Consider the following 11,124-nt stretch of genomic DNA (forward strand, 5'->3'; position numbering starts at 1 on the left):
AAATGCATGTAATGTGATTTAAACCTTCGTCACTTCTGTAAATAGCAACTACTATTACCACTAAGCTATGACTAACTTATTTGTTAAAATGGAGTTGGTTTTTTGTTTTAAGTACACAAATATAAGACTAATGGGTTTGGGCGGGTTGGATTGGGTTAAAGTTGGTTAACCCATTTAATTTTATATAACCGGGTCATTAATGGATTAGTAGGTTAAATGGTTTCGGTTGAAACTCAACCCAAACCAAACCCAACCCGCCCAATTGCCCCCACTAATCATGGCCAATGGTTAGGGCATCCTTGTCCCAAAACCCTTCAAAAAAATTGACTGTTTTGATTTAATCTTATATATTTTGACTAAAATTATGTCCAAAATTGGATCTGAGCCAAAACTATATACTCACATGGCGGTGGAACTATATTCCTTGTGCAAGAGCTTGAAGGAGCGCATGCACAAGTAGGCAGTACACTCAAGAGGTGACTCAACTATGACTTTTCCCTGCATCTTAAGATCTGAGTAGGATTAGGATTTATTCCATATACCTGCAAAATTAGATGTTCTGTGTCAGGCCTTGAAGATCTTCAACCTTGCTCTGATACCTAATAGATTCTTGAAGAATGTGATCAGATTTAGAAATTAGAGAAAAAATGTGAAGAAGAAGAAGAAGAAAAGTGAAAAGGAGAATAAAGAAAGGGAAAATTCTCGATCAGTACTTTGTACTTTGGCTCGAGTGACAATTTGGTCCCCAAATTTTAAAATGTGACTATCCAGTACCCAAACTTTCAAAATGTGACAATCTCGTACCTGTCGTTAAACAGACCATTAATCAGCTATTAAGTGACATTTGAAAAGTCAAAAAGGCCCTTCAAATTCCATCTAATTCTCTTTATCAACCATTCAAACGTTGACAAAAAACAGAACAGTCCCAAATCATAGTCTTTTCTATTCAAAAAAGTTGGTGACTGTTTAGAAGAATCTAAAATTTGGGACTGTTTATTTTATTGTCAATGTTTGGATGGTTAATAAAGAGAATTAGGTGGCATTCTTAAGGCATTTTTAACTTTTCAAATGTCACTTAACGGCTGATTAATGGATTTGTTAACGGCAGGTGCTAGATTGTCACGTTTTGAAAGTTCAGGTACTGGATTGTCACATTTTGAAAGTTTAAGTACTGAATTATTGCATTTAAAGAGAATAGAAGTTGGGGAGAGGAGCCGAGGAGTCAACTGTGAGATGGTCCACCCCATTTCATTAGATTAAATACTAATGTAATACAATACAACGAAAAGGTCAAATTTATCCCTAATTATGAATAATAACATAAAAGTTAAAGATTGACCTTGCCCCCGGTCTCACGTCCTACTCAACATTCTGAATGTCTATTAAACTCAAAATCTCAGGGTTGAATACATTTTCAATACAAAAATCAAGTTCTTTCAAACTTACAGAGGTGGAGAGTTTCAAAAATTGACCAAGAGTTTCTTTGCTGCCAACGGAATCTCACCCCGTTTGTCCTACTCATACATGCAGTAACATAATGGCTCTACTGAAAGGCATCACCACATCTTAAAGCTCATACTACTAACGAATTCCTTAATTCCCATTTCCCAAAGGCTCTGATTTGATTCTCTTCACACTGCAATCCATCTTGTTAACTGAGTAGGAAACTAGCAATTCAAATTTTCTATAGCGAGTCCTTTTGGAAAACTACACACAATTTACATGGATCTAAGAATTCCGTTAACGTTGTAGGTGTTTTATATTCCCTAATATTCCTCACATCAGGCCACTGTGCTTTCATGGAATCTAGCAACTCATGCCATGGCTTTCCATGACTTGATGTTTATTTCCCATTCAAAGTGTTTAACGAGCTATCATTTCCCTTTGCAGAAACCATTTGACCCAAGGTTAGAAGTCTGCCATTGTGACAGGCCCTTCATTGGCCTACCAAGTACCAACAATATTCGTTTCTGTAATTCCTTTCATCCACCAAAAGTTGCAATTGCAGATGATCGGACCAGACTCTCTACTCTCTACAATCAGCTCAGATACGACTATCCTTGGTGACCAAGTTGTGTCATACACTTTTTTCAAAGTCTCGACCAAAAATACATGAAGAGGCAGACCCCCCAGCCCAACTCAACCTCTAGGAAATCCAGTCACCAATAAGATGTAACACCAGGGGTACCCTCAAGTCAATGAGACACCCTGCTGTGTGCCCCTTCTTTGCTTCAACACTAAAAAACAGTTGCGCCATGTCTCACCACCCATAGTAACACTAAGTGAACATCTCATGATCACAAGACTAGAAGATATCAATATAGGCAAACTATATGTTCTCTAATTCTCTGAATCATGGTTTTGAAAAACGGACCGGACTGGATGGTCGGTCGCCTGACCCAGGAAACAGTCATGGCTCTAGGTATGGTTTTTGATGACGCGCGATCTGGTCAAGTCCTAGTCGCCGGTTATCTCGCCTCCAACAGAGCTGAAGTTGCCTGAAACAAGGAAGGAACTGGAGACTTCCAGGGAGGAATCCGGTTGGAACACTCCGAAGCTCAAGTTAGTGCTCTTGAGAAGGCAAGAAGAAACAATGGATTCCAAGACTAAAAAGCACAAAATATCACATACCTTCTTCCCCATGAGATGGGGGCCTTTATATTTACCTTGTTTACTTACTTCCAAACCCCTATCAGTTCAGGTATCATTACCTCTGCCAGATCGGGTCACTTCTTCTGTTAGATCGGGGGTCATTTCGGGTGTCATAACCTCCACTGTCAGTTGCCAGTTGCCAGTTCGGGTGTCATAACCTCCACTGTCAGTTGCCAATTGCCAGTTCGAGTGTCATAACCTCCACTGTTCCTTGTCAGGGCCGTCCCTGCCACGTCTGAGATGGCGGTGGCAGGTGGCCGTTGGGGGGGCGGCTGTCATGTGTCGGACCCCTAATCAGTTAGGTGCACCGCTCCGCGTACGGGCTTTCTGGGCATCAGGTACGGTTCAGTCAGGCGACTTGGTGTCGAAGTGGTGTGCAAGGTGGTCTTGAGCTCGGACAAAAGTATGGCCCGAACTGCCCTTGGGTGGGCAGTTCGGGTCTTTGCCTTTTGTGCTTTTTGTAAGGCTCTGGACCTTGAAGGGAGAGCTCGGGTTCCTCCCTGGGGAGCTCGGGGCTCTTCAGTTCGGAGCTCGGGCTGGAGGTTCCTCTTTGGGGGAGCTGACTTTTTGCTCGGAACTCGGGTTGTGGGGCCTGTTGGCATGCCAAGCTGGCGTTTCTGCCAAGTCACTCTCGGTTGCTTCCACATGTCATATGGCCAAGGGGTCGGGTCAAATCTTCCTCCATCAGTTTTAGACCCTAATACTCCGTCTGACTAGGTTTTGGACCAGATGATTGGACCACTTGACTTGGGAACCGGTGGTCAAAGACATTCCATTTATACCATGCTCCATGTACCTTCTTTTAGTATGTTGAACAGTCATGCTTCACACATAAGAACAAACATATCAATGGTTTGCCGCAATGTCCAAGGGATTCAATATTTTGATTTGTAAATTGCAATGCTGTGTAGCGTCTAATACCTCCAAAATGCGGCATCAACATGGTTGCATACAAATGGTTTTTTCCAAATCAAATGAAAGGTTAATGTACTGATTGACCATTACAATGCTTAGCTAGTTCATTTGGTTGCCAATGACTGCAACCAAAGGGGAAGATATTTACAGCAAGGAGACTTTTAGAATAACCATTAGACTAATTAAACCTTGCATTTTCAAAATCTGGAGTATATGTCAATTTGATGTCCAAATTAGTAAACCTTTATGTTACCCAACATCTGAAACCAATTGGCAAAACATAGAGAAAAGAGAAAATACAAAGCGGAACTCAAAAATATACATATAGATTTACATAGTTGGACTTATAACCTATGTTTGGGTAAAGAGCAGCAAAACAAAACCCTAAGCTTAGTTTGGAAGGAGTATAAATACAAATTATAGAGTGAAAAACCTTGCCTTTTGTATTATTCTGTATGTATTTGCAGAGTACATCCTTTCAAACTGAGCCTAAATGTCAATGCACCCAATCTCACAGTATCAAATTTGTTTTATCTTTGCGTACAAGTCAAAAAGATACATAGAACCCCCATCCCAACTTAACATAAGTACACAACATATTCGGGCCTGATCCATACACTGAAAATGGATTGAATCCATATCACCAATTAAAATTTCTCCTTTGGGTTGAATCCACAGCTCAATACTTTACATCACTGTCCTCCCTGCCAAAACAAACTGATCAGCCATTTCGAGAAGGACGGATCCATGTTCATAACCTATTTGATCTATTAAAATTTAATATTTTAATAAATTTCATTGAACCCAAACTGAAACATCCTAGTATTTTTAATTTGTCTACTTTTATTTTTCACTCGAGTCTTCCGCATTTTAACCAGTTTCTTTCCAACGTTGTCACCACGAAAGAGTCCCACGAAAGCAGATGGGAGGCTCTCGATTCCGTGAGAGATGTCTTCAAGCGCATAAATTTTGCCATTGCGAAGATAGTCAGATGTCATGGAAATGAAATCAGCAAACTCTTGCAGATAATCAGCAGCTAAGAAGCCTCTGATAGTAACTCTCTTGTAGATTATGTCTACCATGTCCGGCACCGCTCGCCTCCCACCGACAGTGTCTGTATATTCGGAAATTACACCGCATACTGCAATTCTTCCGAAGGTGTTCATGTTGGCAACTGCAGCTTCTAACATCTCTCCTCCCACGTTATCGAAGTACATGTCAATCCCATCAGGGAAAGTACCTGTTGATACAAACAATTTCGAACCATTTACTGTAATTATTAGTTATAAATTAGTATTTGATTTGATACAGAAGAGAGGGACAAGAGACAGAGATTGTTTCAGGCCTCCAAGAGAGAAAGTGCAACCTTTTAAGAGTTGTCTTCAGATCAGATTCTAGGTCCTTATAGTTGAATGCATCATCAAAACCTAGTTTGTTTTTAAGCAGATCTACCTGCAAACTCGTTAATATGAAACTGTTAATAAACCACTAAAATAAGGTCTCAAGAGGTAGAAGTCTACATGGTCGAGAATTCTCGTTTGGGGATGCTTAGTGAATAAATAAAGTGCTTGTGAGTATTTGGTGAAATAGTGCTTCATTCAAATAAGGGAAGTATAGGTATTTTGAAAATTAGGTGACGGGTCAAGATGAATCAGAAATGCAATAATCACTTTTTGAAAAAAGTGTTTATAAAAGAAACCAAAATTTTGAGTTTATTCAAAATGGACTTATTTCTAGAAAAAGCATTTATTTGGGCTTATTTCCTAAATGCACTAATTGATGTGGCCCTGGCCTAAAATAAACACTTGGATATAAGAATTGTTTGGTACAGTTTGCATTTTATTAAATTGTGATTTACGGTTTTGGTTTAGTTTATTGGATTTTATAAACCATATCAAATCATAAACTGTAAACTGAAATAAAATTATATATAATAAATTCTTTCATTCTATAATAAAATAATAAAGTAAAAGTTTTAATTTTTAACTTTTAGGGTTATTATTTGGACTTTCTAATTGGGTTAAGGGCAATAAAATCATATACTGACCCAAAATCCCCAAACCGCATTAAAAACCACACCAAACTATATAATAAAACGGTTTGATGTAATTTAGTTTCCATGCCAAGATGATTGGGTTTGGTTTCTAAATTTCTCAAGCCGTAATTGGTTTGAGATTTTCTCCAAACTGCACCAAACCAGACTATGAACACCCCTACTCACAAATAGAAGCTAAAACAAGAATAAACCAATGTAACTTAGATGACCTTTTGCTTGCTTCCAGCACAGCCAACTACGTAACAACCGAACAGCTTGGCATACTGTCCAACAATATTTCCAACTGACCCGGAAGCAGCTGATACAAACACTTTCTCCCCTTTCTTGGGTTTACATACATTGTAGAAGCCACCATAGGCGGTAAGCCCACTAAACCCTGCACCATGAAACAATAGGGGAACATCAAGTAAGACGGGATGCTCTTTACCCTGCTATATGAAATCTATTAGAAGAATCAACGAATCATCATTTAAGCCTTGTCCCAACTATATAAAACAGTTACATGAATCATATTTTACCATTCTGTTCTGATCGGTGTCATATCCATCATTAAATAATTGGTGCTCAAATCATTTCTATAGAAATTTTTTTGGTAGTAGTCATTGCCAATGGTGAAAGAGAATCCTTGTCCGTGTTTTCGTGTGTGATTCAAATCAAAATTGTTTAATGTTGTTGTGTGGTTTGCATAGATTACATGTGGAATACTTCATTTTTCTATCAGGTATACTGTGTTTTTCCCTCAAAATCTTTGTTTCATCAAAATACAGAGTACTTTTGTCTATGAAAATACACCATGTTCACAAAATGCAATGTATTTTAGGTGATGAAGATGTTCTCTTTACTTATCTTTTCTTGGCTTGTTGATGAATGACTTGAGTCCCACAAGAACTAGGTAAAGAACTTTACTAGAGAGGATGCCCTCAGACCACCGCATCATGCCATGCCACATGCAAAATCTCTGGCTCTTTTTGCTTTTTTCTTCTTTCTCAACTTTTGTGTCCCATTTTTCTTACAATTCTGTGACCATTTTAGAGTTATTTTCGAAGTATATTTTAGGTAAAGTTGTTTTCCCTGTTTTATTTTCTCTTATTACCAGTAAGTTTCTATGTCTCTTTAGTTTGCTTATGCAGATTGATGATCACAAATTTGTTGGTGCTCCAATTTCAGTAGGTGAAGTATATTTTAAGTGCAGTTTGTTTGGCTTCAAGACTTCATAAACTCTGATGTATTTTTGTATCTGGTTAGAATTTATGCTATTTTTGTATTCGAGATCCATCATCAAAAGTTTTTTTGGGAGAAGCACAAATCAGCCCAGCTCAGGCCCAAAGTACTGGGGAAATGCAACCTGACCGTGAATCGATGCTAAATTCACGGGTAGGATGTGGTTTATAGGGAGGACAGGGTAATTGTAAGGGGGCTGGAATTCAGAATTCTGCATCGTACTTTTTCCAAGTTTTTTTTTTTGTATTAATTAATCACTGCCAGATGGGACAATTCATCCAGTTCACCAACTGGTTGATGGATGGATGATCATCAAAAGTTAAATAATGAAAATGAACATTTGACCAAGTTTCACATTATCCCAAAAATTATTATATTCAGATAATCTATTTTTTAGGGATTTTTGAACTGCAATTCTCCTCACAAATCTTTTTTTAAGTGTGTTAACTGTCAACTTACCTAGAATTCCGACGTGATAAGATAGTGGAAATTTCAGGGGATCCAACTTGCTTAACATGGAACCGCTTCGAACCACGCTGTACTCCTCCCACCCTATAAGTCCTGCAACTAATTCATCTTTTTCGAGATCAGGGTTTGCGGAGGCAACGACTCTCCCAACACCATAAACATCAATCGCCTGCATGCTTATCCACAACCAGTCAAACCAGAACAGAACAGACTCAGCAACTGGTTGATTGATGAATACAGAACAGATAATAGAAGAAGGGGAGTGGCAGGGTGGCCGGGGCGGCGACTCACCTGGCCAGGAGAAATGCCCGTCGCATAGTTGATGGACTTGTGGGAGGAACTGTGTTTCTTCATTCGGTTTAGCTGATAAGGGTCGACGGATACATAAAGATTTCTTACTATAACATCGTTCGAACCCTTCTCCACCACTAGAGGGAGGATTGCAGTTGTGAGTTCGAAGTCTAATTCCTTGGGCGCACGCTCAATGTGATGCTTTATCGTTATGTATCTGTTTGTCACTTCCATTGTTGTCTTCTTATTCTGCAAACTAATTTGATCGATCTGATACGCAATGAAAAAGCAGGAGCTCCGCAGCTCTATGCCTCTATCCCCAGCCTCTCAGGTTGTGGTGGTGTGGGTGTTGTAAAAAAAGATAAAGAGGAGAGGGAGGGACAGTATTGTTTGGATAAAAATGAAACTATGAAAGCTTTAGGTTTTTGGGAAAGGGTTTTGTGGCATATTGGCAACTTGGCACCTTATTTCGGGTCGTCCGCTTGTTGGTTATGATGATGTTACACCATGACCATGAGATGTATTTTTCGGTTTCGTGGACCTACACAAAGGCATAGAGTGCTCTTCGCACCGTGCTCTATACGAGGAGCTGATCCGGATTCATCGAACCACCCCTTATCCGATAGGATTCATTCAATCACCCCTCCAATACAAAATTGCCATGCCACCTTTTGACTTTTGTACCTAAAACTTAAATTTAAATTTAAATGGAGTTTCAGATTTAACGACAGTCTGGACTCCAAAATTCATTTTAATTTTATTAACCCGCACAACCCCACCCCCCCTCTTTTTCTCTCTCTGCCATTTTACCCTCCCACTTCTCTACAGGTGACCCCGTACATCTCCCAGTCTGTCATTTGCTCCATCGGCGATCGTTCTCACCATCTGAGAGCTAAGAAGATAGGTCTTCCATCCTCTCTGTATTCCTTCGAGAAGTAATCCTCCCTATACTGAGTGCTATCGGCAACAATCCTCCCTGAACCACAGCCACCCATCTTCGAAAATGAACCAGCAGCTGACAAACCCTAGAAACTGCTGCTGCCATCATTGAAGTTTGATCTCCCCAACCTCCTCATCTTTGAAGAGTTGATCTCGATCTCCTTGTCCGACTTTCTCTCCGTCTTACCCTTGGAAACCATTAGCTTGGCAATGCTGCTGCGGCAAACAGGCAGATTGGGGCAGGCAAGCATGCAGTGTGAATCATGCAATGCGCTCAAAACTATTCGGTGTCGCTGGCCTGGATGAGATGATTTTTTTTCCTAGTGAATTAGATTGCAATTTGCAAGTGCGTTGGTCACTTGGGTTAGAGTTTCTTGATTTCTTCTTTCTCTTTTGACAACATTTCCGTACTGACAACATCTCCCGATAATGATATCATTGGTTCTGGTACTATTATCGAGATGTTCCCAATACATGGCGGGAATGTGTTATGCTACATTATGGGGTGGCTCCTTGTGAGGCAGAGATTTGAACTCACTTTACATCGCAATTTTTGTCATTTTTATATTTTTTATTTTTATAAAAAAAGCATGTATATATAATGAAAATAATTGAAAAAATTCTTGAAATTTTTATTCTTTTAAGAATAAATTATTGTCTTCCTTTTAATAATTTATTAGATATCCAACATCTTTAATGGATTCAAATTCTAATTAATGCACGTGAGATCCAATCGGATTGGATCTACTATTTGTATTATCATATTGGATTCAGATATACCCCTAATTTGAATCTTATTTGATCTATTTGCAGCCCTAGCAAGGCTGTAAGTCAGGTTAGCTTAGGCCAGGTTGAGGCCAACCCTAACTCTAATCCTAACTAAATTCCTTCAACGCTAACCCAAGCCAAGCCAAAGTCAACCTCAAGTTGGGCCCAACCCAACCTTCTTTCCATCCCTTATAATCTCATATAACTTCTCAATCTCAATTTTCAAATTTTAACTTTCACTATATATTAATAATATGTTTATTAATATTTGAATCTTAATGTTTTTATTGGTTCTTTTAGTACAAAATTCAGAAAAAGAAGTGTTTGAAATGACTATAGTTTATTATGAATTATGACTTATGATATATCTTTTTAGGGGCAGATGTGGGGGAACTATCATGCATCTAAGCAAATCAATGTATGATATATCATATGTATAACATATATTTATATATGATATGTAGAGTTGAATTCAGGTGGGGTTAGAGTTGACCCCCAACCTAAAGTCAAGTCAAGTTCATGAATTTCAACCTTAACCCTAACCCAAGCATCAATGCGACCCAAGTTGCAACCGTAATCCCTAGGATCAAGGTTGGGCTTTGGTCCAGGTTCATTCAAATTTTGACAAAACCCTAACCAAAGCCCACCCAAGTTATAAACTTATACCCTCTCTACTTGGCAAAGCAATAGTGCAACACGTTATTTAATGGATTGTCGCTTTTAAAATGTCATTGACCTGACCTAGCTAGTCAAACCATTCTATTCAACAAATCTAAGAAAACTAATTAGGGTTTTTATTCTCTTTTGGGGTTTTCACTTTTTCTTGATTTCTCCCACTATCCTAGGTCTTGTTGTCAACGGCTTTTTTTCTCTCCAAATTTTGAATTTCAAGGCAGTGTTTGGCATCATTGCCATTTTCTGAGAAAATTGTGCCACGTAAGCGCTACATCAGAAAAAATGATGCTTCAAAAAAATACCTCTTATTTGGTATTGATTTTCCAGAAAAAATGTTGCTTCAAACCACACCTTGGAAATCGGGAAAGTGTGGTATAAAGAAATGTCAAACTCAATGTTTTCCCAGAAAATAGCCTGTTGCTGCTGCTAGTAGTGCAATGATGTTGCATTAATGTGGCATCATCTTATATGGGCAATGCTGAAAACAGTTCTACAACACCGATACCAATCAAAACTAGTGTTGTTTTCTTAGAAAAGAATCCATATGACAACACCGCTCCCAAAAAAAAGCATCATTTTCTGAGAAAACACGGCTTACAACTCAGACATGCTCAACACAGTTTTTGTGAGAAAATGGTGTTGTGTTCCTAGCACCGATGCCAAACACCTACCAAATTGTCCCTCATATTTGATCCAAAATACTCCAACCTCCAAATCTAATTGCTCTTATCTTGTCTTCTTCAATCGTCTTTAGTGGCAATTGGCAACCTGTGATGTGATACCCATCTTGAAGCTTGAGTGGTGAGTAGGGGTGGCCACAAGTCTCGACTTGGTTTCAATCGAGTTTTGAGCCAAGCTCGAGCCAAATAAAGCTTGGCTCGTGAGGCTCGTGAGCTGAGCACGAATAGCTACATATATATAATAAAAAATTATAGAAAATAATATATATAATAAAAAATAAATTTTTATATATAATAATTAATTATTAAAATTCTTAATTTTTTAAATATCAAATAAAAAATATTTTTATACATACATTTTTTTTATTTTTATAAAACATTTTTCTCAAATCAAGCCAAATAGGGGTGTAAATGGTATTCGAAAATTCGAATTCAAATTCAAGATTCGACATAATCGAA

General features: G+C 38.5%; 1 protein-coding gene and 1 pseudogene across 2 annotated transcripts; both read right to left on the reverse strand.

The window, feature by feature from the left end:
• Positions 1–3,800: 3,800 nt before the first annotated feature.
• Positions 3,801–4,784, reverse strand: LOC148844370 (NADPH-dependent oxidoreductase 2-alkenal reductase pseudogene; annotated as a pseudogene).
• On the reverse strand, positions 4,317–8,110 carry LOC148844371 (2-alkenal reductase (NADP(+)-dependent)-like). Of its 2 annotated transcripts, none has more exons than XM_088959905.1 (5): positions 7,604–8,110; positions 7,304–7,481; positions 5,833–5,999; positions 4,934–5,019; positions 4,317–4,807 (listed from the first exon to the last, which is right to left on the reverse strand). In XM_088959905.1, the coding sequence occupies exons 1-5, from the start codon at positions 7,835–7,837 to the stop codon at positions 4,795–4,797; spliced, it is 678 nt and encodes a 225-aa protein (XP_088816031.1). In that variant the 5' UTR covers positions 7,838–8,110; the 3' UTR covers positions 4,317–4,794. The 2 variants fall into 2 exon arrangements, with proteins under 2 accessions (XP_088816031.1, XP_088816032.1); XM_088959906.1 differs by having other exon boundaries at positions 7,304–7,488; positions 7,604–8,013.
• Between the last annotated feature and the right edge of the window lie 3,014 nt (positions 8,111–11,124).

Source organism: Nelumbo lutea, chromosome 8 (assembly GCF_056320005.1).
Source record: "Nelumbo lutea isolate HS-2025 chromosome 8, American lotus-T2T, whole genome shotgun sequence".
NCBI lineage: Eukaryota > Viridiplantae > Streptophyta > Magnoliopsida > Proteales > Nelumbonaceae > Nelumbo > Nelumbo lutea.

Coding starts and splice junctions, on each gene's coding strand:
- LOC148844371 (XM_088959905.1), bottom strand. CDS start 7,837: ATGGAAGTGACAAACAGATACATAACGATAAAGCATCACATTGAGCGT. Junction 6,000..7,303: donor TTATCACGTCGGAATTCTAG/GTAAGTTGACAG, acceptor TTCATGGTGCAG/GGTTTAGTGGGCTTACCGCC. Junction 5,020..5,832: donor GTGCTGGAAGCAAGCAAAAG/GTCATCTAAGTT, acceptor ACGAGTTTGCAG/GTAGATCTGCTTAAAAACAA.